Source organism: Pseudophryne corroboree, chromosome 10 (assembly GCF_028390025.1).
Source record: "Pseudophryne corroboree isolate aPseCor3 chromosome 10, aPseCor3.hap2, whole genome shotgun sequence".
NCBI lineage: Eukaryota > Metazoa > Chordata > Amphibia > Anura > Myobatrachidae > Pseudophryne > Pseudophryne corroboree.
In genome coordinates, this window is record NC_086453.1 from 149,337,934 (window position 1) to 149,356,331 (window position 18,398).

General features: G+C 47.4%; 1 protein-coding gene across 1 annotated transcript in view; it reads left to right on the forward strand.

The window, feature by feature from the left end:
• Positions 1 to 4,869, forward strand: part of PIH1D1 (PIH1 domain containing 1) — a 67,945-nt gene extending 63,076 nt beyond the window's left edge. Inside the window, exons 10-11 of the mRNA XM_063942877.1 lie at positions 1,191 to 1,334; positions 4,607 to 4,869. Coding sequence (XP_063798947.1) covers positions 1,191 to 1,334; positions 4,607 to 4,642 — 180 coding nt within the window. The 3' untranslated portion in view covers positions 4,643 to 4,869. The remainder of the gene's footprint in view (positions 1 to 1,190; positions 1,335 to 4,606) is intronic.
• The last annotated feature ends 13,529 nt before the right edge of the window (positions 4,870 to 18,398 follow it).

Here is an 18,398-nt window from a genome sequence, read left to right on the forward strand (position 1 = left end):
CTCGTATTCTCTTAAACGTAATAGTATTGTATTGTATTTCCTGTGTAGTTACCTGGTTAGTTAGTCTATGTTATATTGTAGTGTATGACTTGTACTGTATTATTCTTTTTGCAAGTATAACATATTCATAAGGCGTTAGACCCTAAGCCCGGTAGTTGTGTATTTATTATAGTGTTAAGTATTCTCAGAGCGTCGGTGACGCTCGAACAGCTTTTAAGTTAATAAGGTTACACTGTGTTGCATCTACACCCTATCTCTACACTGAGGTTTTACTGCATTTTACATTGTTTATGGTTTAGATATAAAGGTTTAACATTGTGAGCGTCTGCGCCGCTGGTGATCTCCTCGTGGTCCCGAGCGTCCGCTACGCTATAGCGAACCATTACGTTAGTCAGCAGCCAATAGCGTGCCTGCCTGTGATCTCTTGGCCGTGAGCGAACGTGACGCTTGAGCGTCTCGACCACGGCTAAGCGATTGTTACGCAACGTGCGTACCCTTGCGGTACTCCATATGTCAATAGCGTACAGTGTTCTTAGGCCTCTTAAAGGGTTTTAAATAAGATAAATATTCAGCTTTATCAACAGGTTCTAGTTTTCAGTAGTACTGACGGCCGCAAGAAGATTGACAGGCGTTTCTGGGTGTCAACTGACTGTTTTCAGGGAGTGTTTGCAAAAACGCAGGCGTGTCTGAAAAAACGCAGGCGTGGCTGGGCATTTGCTGGGCGGGTGTATGACGTCAAATCCGGACACGAATAGGCTGAAGTGATCGCAAGGTTCAGAGCTACTCAAACTGCACAAACTGTTTTTGCAGAGCTCGGCTGCACAGGCGTTCGCACTTCTGCTAAGCTAAAATACACTCCCCAGTGGGCGGCGGCATAGCGTTTGCACGGCTGCTAAAACTAGCTAGCGAGCGATCAACTCGGAATGACCCCCATGGTCACAATTGTTATTACTCTTGAATGTTTATAGCTACCAGAACAGGCAAATTGTCTGAGTTCGGCCGGCATCCCGCACGTCCCCTGAACTCTGACTTCACTACATCCCGCCCTATATTGGCTTGGAAAACAATGCTATACTACATTAATACACATGTAACAAATACATACAGTTTTCTAATGTGCAGTTGTGTGTTAGTGACTGGCAATATTTAGTAGAACAGACTTAAATTTCTAGTTCATTTTCTCTTTTCAGTCCTCTGTCAGATCTATCGTACTAGACCTGGGGGAAGACCGCATTGTATTGCTGGGACGTCCTGACTTGTACCATCTGGACATCTTCATGCCTTACAACATTGTCCAAGAAGAAAGTGGTGCCCAGTTCAATAAGGACACAAAGGTGACTAATAGTGATTTATTCCTATTCCTACAGTAAACTGGGGATTATTCAGTCTTACTCATAAAGTCTTTAACAATTTACACCTTTTGTTCCCAGACCACATACCTCGGTTTTGCTATTTGTCCTGAAAAGCATTTTTAATAACTCTTTTCCGTGATAAATTCTACATTGAATATTTGTTTCTTTTCTGAGCTAATGTTTTTCCCTTTGGTAAAAAAGTAAAATGTATATTTTTATTGTGAAGAAAACAAAGAAATGTATTTGTCATCAGATTTTAATAGATTTTTTTTTTTTTTTATAATAATAAATTGACCTTCTCTTTTTTTGACTGTATGTGGTCTCTGCATCCCCTGTGTACCTTTTTTTCCTTTATTTTACAGTGCATCTGGAAAGTATTCACAGCGCTTCACTTTTTCCACATTTTGTTATATTGGGATCCGGTCTGAAGATCGACAGTGTCTAGGTCGACCACTATAGGTCGACAGTCACTAGGTCGACATGGATGGAAGGTCAACAGGGTTTCTAGGTCGACATGTGCTAGGTCGACAGGTCTAAAGGTCGACATGAGTTTTTTTTTTTGTTTTTTTTTTTCATACTATCCACGTGGACTACGATTGGAACGGTAAAGTGTGCCGAGCGAAGCGGTAGCAGAGCGAAGGCACCATGCCCGAAGCATGGCGAGCGAACGCGGTGCACTAATTTGGGATCCCGGTCACTATACGAAGAAAACAACACACACAAAAAAAAAATCCTCATGTCGACCTTTAGACCTGTCGACCTAGCACATGTCGACCTAGAAACCCTGTCGACCTTCCATCCACGTCGACCTAGTGACTGTCGACCTATAGTGGTCGACCTAAACATTGTCGACCTAGACACTGTCGATTTGATGAACCACACCCTGTTATATTATAGCCTTATTCCAAAATGGAATAAATAAATTTTTCCCTCAAAATTCTACACGCAATACCCCATAATGACAACGTAAAAAAATTTTTTTTAGATTTTTGCAAATTTATTACGAATATAAAAAACTAAGAAATCACATGTACATAAGTATTCACAGCCTTTGCTCAATACTTTGTTGATGCACCTTTGGAAGCAATTACAGCCTCCAGTCTTTTTTGAATATGATGCCACAAGCTTGGCACACCTATCTTTGGGTAGTTTCACCCATTCCTCTTTGCAGCACCTCTCAAGTTCCATCAGGTTGGATGGGAAGCGTCTGTGCACAGCCATTTTCAGATCTCTCCAGAGATGTTCAATCGGGTTCAAGTCTGGGCTCTGGCTGGGCCACTCAAGGACATTCACATCCTGAAGCCACTCCTTTTGAGCTCAGGTGCATCATGTTTCCAATGATCATCCTTGAGATGTTCCTACAGCTTAATTGGAGTCCGCCTGTGGTAAATTCAGATGATTGGACATAATTTGGAAAGGCACACACCTGTCTATATAAGGTCCCACACTTGACAATGCATGCCTGAGCACAAACTAAGCATGAAGTCTAAGGAATTGTCTGTAGACCACCGAGATAGGATTGTCTCGAGGCACAAATCTGGGGAAGGGTACAGAAAAATATCTGCTGCTTTGAAGGTCCCAATGAGCACAGTGGCCTCCATCATCCGTAAATGGAAGAAGTTCGGAACCACCTGTACTCTTCCTAGAGCTGGCCGCCCGTCTAAACTGAGCGATCGGGGGAGAAGGGCCCTAGTCAAGGAGGTGACCAAGAACCCGATAGTCACACTGTCAGAGCTACATTATTCCTCTCTGGAGAGAGGAGAACCCTCCAGAAGAACAACCATCTCGGCAGCAATCCACCAATCAGGCCTGTATGGTACAGTGGCCAAACAGAAGCCACTCCTTAGTAAAAAAGCACATGGCAGCCCATCTGGAGTTTGCCAAAATGCACCTGATCGACTCTGACCATGAGAAACAAAATTCTCTGGTCTGATGAGACGGAGATTGAACTCTTTGGCATGAATGCCAGGCGTCATGTTTGGAGGAAACCAGGCACCACTCATCACCAGGCCAATACCATCCCTACAGTGAAGCATGGTGGTGGCAGTATCATGCTGTGGGGATGTTTTTCAGTGGCAGGAACTGGGAGACTAGTCAGGATAGAGGGAAAGATGAATGCAGCAATGTACAGAGACATCCTGGATGAAAACCTGTTCCAGAGTACTCTTGACCTCAGACTGGGGCGACGGTTCATCTTTCAGCAGGACAACGACCCTAAGCACACAGCCAAGATAGCAAAAGAAAGGTTACAGGACAACTCTGAATGTCCTTGAGTGGCCCAGCCAGAGCCCAGACTTGAATCTGATTGAAAATCTCTGGAGAGATCTGAAAATGGCTGTGCACCGACGCTACCCATCCAACCTGATGGAGCTTGAGAGGTGCTGCATAGAGGAATGGGTGAAACTGCCCAAAGATAGGTGTGCCAAGCTTGTGGCATCATATTTTAAAAAGACTTGAGGCTGTAATTGCTGCCAAAGGTGCATCAACAAAGTATTGAGCAAAGGCTTTGAATACTTATGTACATGTGATTTCTTAGTTTTTTATTTTTAATACATTTGCAAATATCTCAAACTTTTTTCACGTTGTCATTATGGGGTAATGTGTGTAGAATTTTCAGGGGGAAAAAAATGAATATTTCATTTTGGAATAAGGCTGTAACATAACAAAATGTGGGGGGAAAATGAAGCGCTGTGAATACTTTTAGGATGCGCTGTATATTGTTTTGTTTGGGGATAGTGTTGTAATGATATTGGGTGATTTCTTGTTTGTGTTTTAATCATGCGTGTGTGTGATTAAGGGCCAAAGCTTCTAAACAGTGGAGTAGTAGACAATGTTCCGCAAAGCAACCAACCAGCTTCTATAGTACCTAGCATTTATCAGGTACATTTTATAAAATGATAGGTATGAGCTTGCTATGGGTAAATTCTCCCCTTATCCACTATTCCACTCTTTAGAAGTTTTAATACAACTCCCCCTTAGTATGGGAGATACCTGATGTGTTTGGAGACTGTTCTGTAGTTGTGTGTTATGCCAGAACTCCCCGGGAAACATGGTGACATAATTTTTGTCAGCAGTCGATTTTATTATATAGATACTTTTTTTTTTTTTTTTATATATATTCTTTATTGTAAATAGAAAATTAACAAAATAGGGACTTGTGTACTTTTTAACTATTCTTTTCATAGTCCGAATTCCAGCTATGAATCCTAAATTTAATTAACTAGTTTTATATGTTTATCATATGTACATTTCAGGTGCTGACTATCACAATGCCAGTCCAGTCATCTTAGCAGTGGGCACTGCGTTATCTGGTTTTGAAAATATGTCCTGTATATCGATCCAGTGGATCCAGCTTGGAAAAACTCTCATTTTACATCTGTATAAAGTGTTTTGTGTATGAAAAGCTTTTTGGAGCACAAGCTGGAAGAGTACTGAATGGAATTGTGATTTAGTGATATGCCTACTCCCACCAGTGTCACACCGAGCTGATTATAACACGACCTGTTTGTATATTTTGTTTCAGAGAGTGCCGCCTCGTTAATTTTAACAGCTTCACAGCTATATACAGTACATAACCTTCATAATAATGGTATGCAGTCATTATGTTGGCATTCACAATGTTGAAATTCAGAGTGGCAACAGTCCATTATATGATTAGGTTTAGGATGACAATCACTTGAAAACGGGTGGTCTTCAGTTTGCCGGCTGTCAGGATCCCGGCGCACAGTATACCGGCGCCAGAATCCCGACAGCTGGCATACCGACACCTTTTCTCCCTCTTGGGGGTCCACGACGCCCCTGGAGGGAGAATAGATAGCGTGGCACGCGTAGCGAGCCCGCAAGGGGCTTATTTGCGCTTGCCCAGCTGTCGGGATTCCGGCGCTGGTATGCTGGCCGCCGGCATACCCTACTACACCCCTTGAAAACGCCATGTTAACATCCACAATGTCTATATTCTTGCAGTGTTAATATTTGACATGTCGACATAACGTCAATGCAATCATTTGAATTAGTCTGAACTATTGACCTGTCACGTTCCACTAACTATATAAATGAGCTGGTCTTTGTATCCAAAAAAAAATCTTTTTAAGAAATTATTTTTAAGTAAAAGGTGGATAAATTAGTAAGAACATCAAAATCCCTAACTGGAATTCTAAATTATGCACCAACAGTAAAATATAATGTTCGGTATCAACCTTACATTTTACCACATGTATGTTAATGAGTAAAGTATTACCTACTCCCTCCAACATTAGAGAAGATTCTTGTACATATTTAATAAGATTATTAATGATACCGGCCACGAAAGTAAAGAATGCATTGGTTTCTCTGACGTCCTAGTGGATGCTGGGGACTCCGTAAGGACCATGGGGAATAGCGGCTCCGCAGGAGACTGGGCACAGCTAAGAAAGATTTAGGACTACCTGGTGTGCACTGGCTCCTCCCACTATGACCCTCCTCCAGACCTCAGTTAGAATCCTGTGCCCGGCTGAGCTGGATGCACACTAGGGGCTCTCCTGAGCTCCTAGAGAGAAAGTATATTTTAGGTTTCTCTATCGTCCTAAGTGGATGCTGGGGTTCCTGAAAGGACCATGGGGAAATAGCGGCTCCGCAGGAGACAGGGCACAAAAGTAAAGCTTTTACAGGTCAGGTGGTGTGTACTGGCTCCTCCCCCTATGACCCTCCTCCAGACTCCAGTTAGATTTTTGTGCCCGGCCGAGAAGGGTGCAATTCTAGGTGGCTCTCATAAAGAGCTGCTTAGAGAGTTTAGCTTAGGTTTTTTATTTTACAGTGATTCCTGCTGGCAACAGGATCACTGCAACGAGGGACAGAGGGGAGAAGAAGTGAACTCACCTGCGTGCAGGATGGATTGGCTTCTTGGCTACTGGACATGAAGCTCCAGAGGGACGATCACAGGTACAGCCTGGATGGTCACCGGAGCCACGCCGCCGGCCCCCTCACAGATGCTGAAGCAAGAAGAGGTCCAGAATCGGCGGCTGAAGACTCCTGCAGTCTTCTTAAGGTAGCGCACAGCACTGCAGCTGTGCGCCATTTTCCTCTCAGCACACTTCACACGGCAGTCACTGAGGGTGCAGGGCGCTGGGGGGGGGGCGCCCTGGGAGGCAAATGAAAACCTTTAAAAAGGCTAAAAATACCTCACATATAGCCCCAGAGGCTATATGGAGATATTTACCCCTGCCTAAATGTACTAAATAGCGGGAGACGAGCCCGCCAGAAAAGGGGCGGGGCCTATCTCCTCAGCACACGGCGCCATTTTCTGTCACAGCTCCGCTGGTCAGGAAGGCTCCCAGGTCTCTCCCCTGCACTGCACTACAGAAACAGGGTATAACAGAGAGGGGGGGCAAAATAAATGGCTATATATATATTAATATAAAAGCAGCTATAAGGGAGCACTTAATCATAAGGCTATCCCTGTCATATATAGCGCTTTTTGGTGTGTGCTGGCAGACTCTCCCTCTGTCTCCCCAAAGGGCTAGTGGGTCCTGTCTTCGTATAGAGCATTCCCTGTGTGTCTGCTGTGTGTCGGTACGTGTGTGTCGACATGTATGAGGACGTTATTGGTGTGGAGGCGGAGCAATTGCCAAATATGAGGATGTCACCTCCTAGGGGGTCGACACCAGAATGGATGCCTTTATTTCTGGAATTACGGGATAGCGTCAACTCGCTTAAGCAGTCGTTTGCCGACATGAGGCGGCCGGACACTCAATTAGTGCCTGTCCAGGCGCCTCAAACACCGTCAGGGGCTGTAAAACGCCCCTTGCCTCAGTCGGTCGACACAGACCCAGACACAGGCACTGATTCCGGTGGTGAAGGTGACGAATCAACCGTATTTTTCAGTAGGGCCACACGTTATATGATTTTGGCAATAAAGGAGATGTTACATTTAGCTGATACTACAGGTACCACTAAACAGGGTATTATGTGGGGTGTGAAAAAACTACCAGTAGTTTTTACCGAATCAGAAGAATTAAATGACGTGTGTGATGAAGCGTGGGGTGCCCCGATAAAAAACTGCTAATTTCAAAGAAGTTATTGGCTTTATACCCTTTCCCGCCAGAGGTTAGGGAGCGCTGGGAAACACCTCCTAGGGTGGACAAAGCGCTAACACGCTTATCAAAACAAGTGGCGTTACCCTCTCCTGAGACGGCCGCACTTAAAGATCCATCAGATAGGAGGATGGAAAATATCCAAAAAGGTATATACACACATGCAGGTGTTATACTACGACCAGCTATTGCGACTGCCTGGATGTGCAGTGCTGGGGTAGTTTGGTCAGAGTCCCTGATCGAAAATATTGATACCCTGGACAGGGACAATATTTTACTGTCGTTAGAACAAATAAAGGATGCATTTCTTTATATGCGTGATGCACAGAGAGATATCTGCACACTGGCATCACGGGTAAGTGCTATGTCCATTTCGGCCAGAAGAGCTTTATGGACACGACAGTGGACAGGCGATGCGTAGAGGAGTTATTTGGGGGTCGGTCTATCGGATTTGGTGGCCACGGCTACGGCCGGGAAATCCACCTTTCTACCTCAAGTCACTCTCCAACAGAAAAAGGCACCGACCTTTCAACCGCAGCCCTTTCGTTCCTTTAAAAATAAGAGAGCAAAGGGCTATTCATATCTGCCACGAGGCAGAGGACGAGGGAAGAGACAGCAACAGGCAGCTCCTTCCCAGGAACAGAAGCCCTCCCCGGCTTCTACAAAAGCCTCAGCATGACGCTGGGGCTTCACAAGCGGACTCGGGGGCGGTAGGCGGTCGTCTCAAGAATTACAGCGCGCAGTGGGCTCACTCGCAGGTAAATCCCTGGATCCTGCAGATAATATCTCAGGGGTACAGGTTGAAATTAGAGACAGAGCCACCTCGCCGTTTCCTGAAGTCTGCTTTACCAACGTCCCCCTCAGAAAGGGAGACGGTTTTGGAAGCCATTCACAAGCTGTATTCTCAGCAGGTGATAGTCAAGGTACCTCTTCTACAACAAGGGAAGGGGTATTATTCCACTCTTTTTGTGGTACCGAAGCCGGATGGCTCGGTAAGGCCTATTCTAAATCTGAAGTCCTTGAACTTGTACATAAAGAAGTTCAAGTTCAAGATGGAGTCACTCAGAGTAGTGATAGCGAACCTGGAAGAAGGGGACTTTATGGTATCCTTGGACATCAAGGATGCGTATCTCCACGTTCCAATTACCCCTCACACCAGGGGTACCTCAGGTTCGTTGTACAAAACTGTCACTATCAGTTTCAGACGCTGCCGTTTGGTTTGTCCACGGCACCTCGGGTCTTTACAAAGGTAATGGCCGAGATAATATTTCTTCTTCGAAGAAAAGGCGTATTAATTATCCCATACTTGGACGATCTCCTAATAAGGGCAAGGTCCAGAGAACAGCTAGAGATGGGTTTAGCACTATCTCAAGAGGTGCTAAAGCAGCACGGATGGATTCTGAATATTCCAAAATCCCAATTAATGCCGACAACTCGTCTGCTGTTCCTGGGGATGATTCTGGACACAGTTCAGAAAAAGGTTTTTCTTCCCGAAGAAAAAGCCAAGGAGTTATCTGACCTGGTCAGGAACCTCCTAAAACCAGGAAAGGTGTCTGTACATCAATGCACAAGAGTCCTGGGAAAAAATGGTAGCTTCTTACGAAGCAATCCCTTTCGGCAGATTCCATGCAAAGGAATCTGCTGGACAAATGGTCAGGGTCGCATCTTCAGATGCACCTGCGGATAACCCTGTCGCCGAGGACAAGGGTATCCCTTCTGTGGTGGTTGCAGGAGGCTCATCTATTGGAGGGCCGCAGATTCGGCATGCAGGATTGGATCCTGGTGACCACGGATGCCAGCCTGAGAGGCTGGGGAGCAGTCACACAGGAAAAAAAAAAATTTCCAGGGAGTGTGGTCGAGCCTGAAAAAGTCTCTTCACATAAGCATTCTGGAACTAAGAGCAATCTACAATGCTCTAAGCCAGGCGGAACCTCTGCTTCAAGGAAGACCGGTGTTGATCCAGTCGGACAACATCACGGCAGTCGCCCATGTAAACAGACAGGGCGGCACAAGAAGCAGGAGGGCAATGGCAGAAGCTGCCAGGATCCTTCGCTGGGCGGAGAATCACGTGATAGCACTGTCAGCAGTATTCATCCCGGGCGTGGACAACTGGGAAGTAGACTTCCTCAGCAGACACGACCTTCACCCGGGAGAGTGGGGACTTCATCCAGAAGTTTTCCACATGCTATTAAACCGTTGGGTAAAACCAATGGTGGACATGATGGCGTCTCGCCTCAACAAAACACTGGACAGGTATTGCGCCAGGTCAAGAGATCCGCAGGCAATAGCTGTGGACGCGCTGGTAACACCTTGGGTGTACCAGTCGGTATATGTGTTTCCTCCTCTGCCTCTCATACCAAAGGTATTGAGGATTATACGGCAAAGAGGAGTAAGACTAGTGGCTCCGGATTGGCCAAGAAGGACTTGGTACCCGGAACTTCAAGAGATGGTCACGGACGATCCGTGGCCTCTACTTCTGAGAAGGGACCTGCTTCAGCAGGGTCCTTGTCTTTTTCAAGACTTACCGCGGCTGCGTTTGACGGCATGGCGTTTGAATGCCAGATCCTAAAAGGAAAAGGCATTCCAGAAGAAGTCATTCCTACCTTGATAAAGGCAAGGTAGGAAGTCACCGCGAAGCATTATCGCCGTATTGGGCGAAAATATGTTGCGTGGTGCGAGCAGCGGAGTGCTCCGATGGAGGAATTTCAACTGGGTCGTTTTCCTACATTTCCTGCAATCAGGATTGTCTATGGGTCTCAAATTGGGATCTATTAAGGTTCAAATTTCGGCCCTATCAATATTCTTCCAAAAAGAATTGGCCTCGGTCCCTGAGGTCCAGATTTTTATCAAAGGAGTACTGCATATACAGCCTCCTGTGGTGCCTAAGGTGGCACCGTGGGATCTAAATGTAGTTTTAGATTTCCTCAAATCCAATTGGTTTGAACCACTAAAGAATGTGGATTTGAAATATCTCACATGAAAAGTGACTATGTTACTGGCCCTGGCTTCGGCCGGGAGAGTATCTGAACTGGCGGCTTTGTTTTATAAAAGCACTTATTTAATTTTCCATTCGACATAGGGCAGAGCTGCGGACGCGTCCGCATTTTCTCCCTAAGGTGGTATCAGCGTTTCACCTGAACCAGCCTATTGTAGTGCCTGCGGCTACAGACGACTTGAAGGACTCCAAGTTGTTGGACGTTGTCAGAGCCTTAAAAATATACATTTAAAGGACGGCTGGAGTCAGAAAATCTGACTCGCTGTTTATACTGTATGCACCCAACAAGTTGGGTGCACCTGCTTCTAAGCAGTCGATTGCTCGTTGGATTTGTAACAAAATTCAACTTGTACATTCTGTGGCAGGCCTGCCACAGCCTAAATCTGTTAAGGCCCATTCCGCAAGGAAGGTGGGCTCATCTTGGGCGGCTGCCCGAGGGGGCTCGGCATTACAACTCTGCCGAGCAGCTACGTGGTCAGGGGAGAACACGTTTGTAAATTTTTGCAAATTTGATACCCTGGCAAAGGAGGACCTGGAGTTCTCTCATTCGGTGCTGCAGAGTCATCCGCACTCTCCCGCCCGTTTGGGAGCTTTGGTATAATCCCCATGGTCCTTTCAGGAACCCCAGCATCCACTTAGGACGATAGAGAAAATAAGAATTTACTTACCGATAATTCTATTTCTCGGAGTCCGTAGTGGATGCTGGGCGCCCATCCCAAGTGCGGATTATCTGCAATACTTGTACATAGTTATTGTTAACTAATTCGGGTTATTGTTTAGGAAGCCATCTTTCAGAGGCTCCTCTGTTATCATACTGTTAACTGGGTTTAGATCACAAGTTGTACGGTGTGATTGGTGTGGCTGGTATGAGTCTTACCCGGGATTCAAAATCCTCCCTTATTGTGTACGCTCGTCCGGGCACAGTACCTAACTGGAGTCTGGAGGAGGGTCATAGGGGGAGGAGCCAGTACACACCACCTGACCTGTAAAAGCTTTACTTTTGTGCCCTGTCTCCTGCGGAGCCGCTATTTCCCCATGGTCCTTTCAGGAACCCCAGCATCCACTACGGACTCCGAGAAATAGAATTATCGGTAAGTAAATTCTTATTTTTTTATTTTACAGTGAGATCTGCTGGCAACAGACTCACTGCAGCGAGGGACTAAGGGGAGAAGAAGCGAACCTACCTAACTGGTGGTAGCTTGGGCTTCTTAGGCTACTGGACACCATTAGCTCCAGAGGGATCGACCGCATGGAACCGGCCATTGGTGTTCGGTCCCGGAGCCGCGCCGCCGGCCCCTTACAGAGCCAGAAGCAAGAAGAATCCGGAAAATCGGCGGCAGAAGACATCAGTCTTCACCAAGGTAGCGCACAGCACTGCAGCTGTGCGCCATTGCTCCTCATACACACTTCACACTCCGGTCACTGAGGGTGCAGGGCGCTGGGGGGGACGCCCTGAGAAGCAATAAATACACCTTGGCTGGCAAATATATCACAATATATAGCCCCAGAGGCTATATATGTGATAAATACCCCTGACAGAATCCATAAAAAAGCGGGAGAAAAGTCTGCCGAAAAAGGGGCGGAGCTATCCCCCTCAGCACACTGGTGCCATTTCTCCCTCACAGCTCCGCTGGAAGGAAGCTCCCTGGCTCTCCCCTGCAGTCTACACTACAGAAAAGGGTAAAAAAGAGGGGGGGGGGGCACTAAATGTAGGCACAATATACATATAGCAGCTATAAGGGGATATAATTTAGTTAATCCCTGATTTATATAGCGCACTGGTGTGTGCTGGCATACTCTCTCTCTGTCTCCCCAAAGGGCTTTGTGGGGTCCTGTCTTCTGTCAGAGCATTCCCTGTGTGTGTGCGGTGTGTCGGTACGGCTGTGTCGACATGTTTGATGAGGAGACTTATGTGGAGGAGGAGCAGGTGCCTATAAATGTGTTGTCACCCCCTGCGGGGCAGACACCGGAGTGGATGGACTTGTGGAAGGAATTACGCGAAAGTGTCGACTCCTTACATAAAAAATTTGACGACATGCCAAATGCGGGGCAGCCGGCTTCTCAGCCCGTGCCTGCCCAGACGTCTCAAGTCATCAGGGGCTCAAACGCCCGCTACCTCAGATGGCAGACACAGATGTCGACACGGATACTGATACCAGTGTCGACGACGAAGAGACTAATGTAATGTCCAATAGGGCCACTCGTTATATGATTGAGGCAATGAAAAATGTTTTACACATTTCTGAGGTGACCCCAGGTACCACAAAAAAGGGTATTATGTTTGGGGAGAAAAAACTACCAGTAGTTTCTCTAACGTCCTAAGTGGATGCTGGGGACTCCGTAAGGACCATGGGGAACAGCGGCTCCGCAGGAGACTGGGCACAAAAGTAAAGCTTTAGAACTACCTGGTGTGCACTGGCTCCTCCCCCTATGACCCTCCTCCAAGTCTCAGTTAGATTTTTGTGCCCGAATGAGAAGGGTGCACACTAGGTGGCTCTCCTGAGCTGCTTAGTGAAAAGTTTAGTTTTAGGTTTTTTATTTTCAGTGAGACCTGCTGGCAACAGGCTCACTGCATCGAGGGACTAAGGGGAGAAGAAGCGAACTCACCTGCGTGCAGAGTGGATTGGGCTTCTTAGGCTACGGGACATTAGCTCCAGAGGGACGATCACAGGCCCAGCCATGGATGGGTCCCAGAGCCGCGCCGCCGGCCCCCTTACAGAGCCAGAAGACAGAAGAGGTCCGGAAAATCGGCGGCAGAAGACGTCCTGTCTTCAACAAGGTAGCGCACAGCACTGCAGCTGTGCGCCATTGCTCTCAGCACACTTCACACTCCGGTCACTGAGGGTGCAGGGCGCTGGGGGGGGGCGCCCTGAGACGCAATAAAAACACCTTGGATGGCAAAAAATGCATCACATATAGCTCCTGGGCTATATGGATGCATTTAACCCCTGCCAGAATACATAGAAAAACGGGAGATAGGCTCCGCCCCCTTATCGGCGGCCTTATCTCCTCAGCACACTGGCGCCATTTTCCCTCACAGCTCCGTTGGAGGGAAGCTCCCTGGCTCTCCCCTGCAGTCACTACACTACAGAAAGGGTTAAAAAAGAGAGGGGGGGCACTAATTACGCGCAGTATTAAAGATACAGCAGCTATAAGGGGAAAAACACTTATATAAGGTTATCCCTGTATATATATAGCGCTCTGGTGTGTGCTAGCAAACTCTCCCTCTGTCTCCCCAAAGGGCTAGTGGGGTCCTGTCCTCTATCAGAGCATTCCCTGTGTGTGTGCTGTATGTCGGTACGTTTGTGTCGACATGTATGAGGAGAAAAATGATGTGGAGACGGAGCAGATTGCCTGTAATAGTGATGTCACCCCCTAGGGGGTCGACACCTGCGTGGATGAACTGTTGGAAGGAATTACGTGACAGTGTCAGCTCTGTATAAAAGACAGTGATTGACATGAGACAGCCGGCTACTCAGCTTGTGCCTGTCCAGACGTCTCATAGGCCGTCAGGGGCTCTAAAGCGCCCGTTACCTCAGATGGCAGATATAGACGCCGACACGGATACTGACTCCAGTGTCGACGGTGAAGAGACAAATGTGACTTCCAGTAGGGCCACACGTTACATGATGGAGGCAATGAAAAATGTTTTACACATTTCTGATAATACGAGTACCACCAAAAAGGGGTATTATGTTCGGTGAGGAAAAACTACCTGTAGTTTTCCTGAATCTGAGAAATTAAATGAGGTGTGTGATGATGCGTGGGTTTCCCCCGATAACAACTGATAATTTCTAAAATGTTATTGGCATTATATCCTTTCCCGCCAGAGGTTAGGGTGCGTTGGAAAACACCCCCTAGGGTGGATAAAGCGCTCACACGCTTGTAAGGGCTCTACCCTCTCCTGAGATGGCCGCCCTTAAGGATCCTGCTGATAGAAAGCAGGAGGGTATCCTAAAATGTATTTACACACATACTGGTGTTATACTGCGACCAGCAATCGCCTCAGCCTGGATGTGCAGTGCTGGGTTGGCGTGGTCGGATTCCCTGACTGAAAATATTGATACCCTAGATAGGGACAGTATATTTTTGCCTATAGAGCATTTAAAAGATGCATTTCTATATATGCGTGATGCACAGCGGAATATTTGCCGACTGGCATCAAGTCTAAGTGCGTTGTCCATTTCTACCAGTAGAGGGTTATGGACACAACAGTGGTCAGGTGATGCGGATTTCAAACGGCATTTGGAAGTATTGCCTTATTAAGGGGAGGAGTTATTTGGGGTCGGTCTTTCAGACCTGGTGGCCACGGCAACAGCTGGGAAATCCACGTTTGTACCCCAGGTCGCCTCTCAACATGAGAAGACGCCGTATTATCAGGCGCAGTCTTTTCGTGGACAAGCGGGCAAAAGGTTCCTCATTTCTGCCCCGTGACAGAGGGAGAGGAAAAAGGCTGCAGAAATTAGCCAGTTCCCAGGAACAGAAACCCTCTCCCGCCTCTGCCAAGCCCTCAGTATGACGCTGGGGCTTTACAAGCAGAATCAGGCACGGTGGGGGGCCCGTCTCAATGAATTTCAGCGCGCAGTGGGCTCACTCGCAAGTAGACCCCTGGATCCTTCAGGTGATATCTCAGGGGTTCAAATTGGAATTCGAGACGTCTCCCCCTCGCCGTTTCCTAAAGTCGGCTTTACCGATGTCTCCTTCTGACAGGGAGACAGTTTTGGAAGCCATTCACAAGCTGTATTCCCAGCAGGTGATAATCAAGGTACCCCTCCTGCAACAGGGAACGGGGTATTATTCCACACTGTTGTGGTACCGAAGCCGGACGGCTCGGTGAGACCGATTCTAAATCTAAAATCTTTGAACACTTACATACAGAGGTTCAAATTCAAGATTGAGTCACTCAGAGCAGTGATTGCGAACCTGAAAGAAGGGGACTACATGATGTCTCGGGACATCAAGGATGCTTACCTTCATGTCCAAATTTACCCTTCTCACCAAGGGTACCTCAGGTTTATGGTACAGAACTGTCACTATCAGTTCAGACGCTGCCGTATGGATGGTCCACGGCACCCCGGGTCTTTACCAAGGTAATGGCCGAAATGATGATATTCCTTCGAAGGAAGGGAATTTTAGTTATCCCTTACTTGGACGATTCCCTGATAAGGGTAAGATCCAGGGAACAGTTGGAGGTCGGTGTAGCACTATCTCAGGTAGTGTTGCGGCAGCACGATTGGATTCTCAATATTCCAAAATCGCAGCTGGTTCCGACGACTCGTCTTCTGTTCCTAGGGATGATCCTGGACACAGTCCAGAAAAAGGTGTTTCTCCCGGAGGAGAAAGCCAGGGAGTTATCCGAGCTAGTCAGGAACCTCCTAAAACCGAGCCAAGTCTCAGTGCATCAATGCACAAGGGTTCTGGGTAAAATGGTGGCTTCCTACGAAGCAATCCCATTCGGCAGATTCCACGCAAGAACTTTCCAGTGGGACCTGCTGGACAAATGGTCCGGGTCGCATCTTCAGATGCATCAGCGGATAACCCTGTCACCAAGAACAAGGGTGTCCCTCCTGTGTTGGTTGCAGAGTGCTCATCTTCTAGAGGGCCGCAGATACGGCATTCAGGACTGGGTCCTGGTGACCACGGATGCCAGCCTGCGAGGCTGGGGAGCAGTCACACAGGGAAGGAATTTCCAGGGCTTATGGTCAAGCCTGGAGACATCACTTCACATAAATATCCTGAAGCTAAGGGCCATTTACAATGCTCTAAGCTTAGCAAGACCTCTGCTTCAAGGTCAGCCGGTGTTGATCCAGTCGGACAACATCACGGCAGTCACCCACGTAAACAGACAGGGTGGCACAAGAAGCAGGAGGGCAATGGCAGAAGCTGCAAGGATTCTTCGCTGGGCGGAAAATCATGTGATAGCACTGTCAGCAATTCCGGGAGTGGACAACTGGGAAGCAGACTTCCTCAGCAGACACGACCTCCACCCGGGAGAGTGGGGACTTCACCCAGAAGTCTTCCACATGATTATAAACCGTTGGGAAAAACTCGACAGGTATTGCGCCAGGTCAAGGGACCCTCAGGCAATAGCTGTAGACGCTCTGGTAACACCGTGGGTGTACCAGTCAGTGTATGTGTTCCCTCATCTGCCTCTCATACCCAAGGTACTGAGATTGATAAGATGGAGAGGAGTAAGCACTATATTCGTGGCTCCGGATTGGCCAAGAAGGACTTGGTAACCGGAACTTCAAGAGATGCTCACGGAGGATCCGTGGCCTCTACCTCTAAGAAGGGACCTGCTACAGCAAGGACCCTGTCTGTTCCAAGACTTACCGCGGCTGCGTTTGACGGCATGGTGGTTGAACGCCGGATCCTGAAGGAAAAAAGGCATTCCGGATGAAGTCATCCCTATCCTGATCAAAGCCAGGAAGGATGTAACCGCAAAACATTATCACCGCATTTGGCGAAAATATGTTGCGTGGTGCGAGGCCAGTAAGGCCCGACGGAGGAAATTCAACTGGGTCGATTCCTACATTTCCTGCAAACAGGAGTGTCTATGGGCCTGAAATTGGGGTCCATTAAGGTTCAAATTTCGGCCCTGTCAATTTTCTTCCAAAAAGAACTAGCTTCAGTCCCTGAAGTTCAGACGTTGTAAAAGGGGTACTGCATATACAGCCTCCTTTTGTGCCTCCAGTGGCACCTTGGGATCTCAATGTAGTTTTTGGGTTCCAAAAGTCACATTGGTTTGAACCACTTAAATCTGTGGAGTTAAAATATCTCACATGAAAAGTCGTCATGCTGTTGGCCCTGGCCTGGGCCAGGCGCGTGTCAGAATTGGCGGCTTTATCCTGTAAAAGCCCTTATCTGATTTTCCATTCGGACAGGGCGGAATTGAGGACTCGTCCTCCGTTTCTCCCTAAGGTGGTTTCAGCGTTTCACCTGAACCAACCTATTGTGGTGCCTGCGGGTACTAGGGACTTGGAGGACTCCAAGTTGCTAGACGTTGTCAGAGCCCTGGAAATATAGGTTTCCAGGATGGCTGGAGTCAGAAAATCTGTCTCGTTGTTTATTCTGTATGCACCCAACAAGCTGGGTGCTCCTGCTTCTAAGCAGACTATTGCTCGTTGGATTTGTAGTACAATTCAGCTTGCACATTCTGTGGCAGGCCTGCCACAGCCAAAATCTGTAAAAGCCCATTCCACAAGGAAGGTGGGCTCATCTTGGGCGGCTGCCCGAGGGGTCTCGGCTTTACAACTTTGCCGAGCAGCTACTTGGTCAGGAGCAAATACGTTTGTAAAATTCTACAAATTTGATACCCTGGCTGAGGAGGACCTGGAGTTCTCTCATTTGGTGCTGCAGAGTCATCCGCATTCTCCCGCCCGTTTGGGAGCTTTGGTATAATCCCCATGGTCCTTACGGAGTCCCCAGCATCCACTTAGGACGTTAGAGAAAATAAGTAGTAGTAGTCCGTAGTGGATGCTGGGCGCCCATCCCAAGTGCGGATTGTCTGCAATACTGGTACATAGTTATTGTTACCAAAAAAATCGGGTTATTGCTGTAGTGAGCCATCTTTTCTAGAGGCTCCTCTGTTATCATGCTGTTAACTGGGTTTAGATCACAAGTTATATGGTGTGGCTGGTATGAGTCTTACCCGGGATTCAAAATCCTTCCTTATTGTGTACGCTCGTCCGGGCACAGTATCCTAACTGAGGCTTGGAGGAGGGTCATAGGGGGAGGAGCCAGTGCACACCAGGTAGTTCTAAAGCTTTACTTTTGTGCCCAGTCTCCTGCAGAGCCGCTATTCCCCATGGTCCTTACGGAGTCCCCAGCATCCACTACGGACTACGAGAAATAGAATTATCGGTAAGTAAATTCTTATTTTTAATTACCTAACGGTAAATCCTTTTCTCGTAGTCCGTAGAGGATACTGGGCGCCCACCCAGTGCTTTGTTCTTCCTGCACTGTTTCTTGGTTAAGTAATGT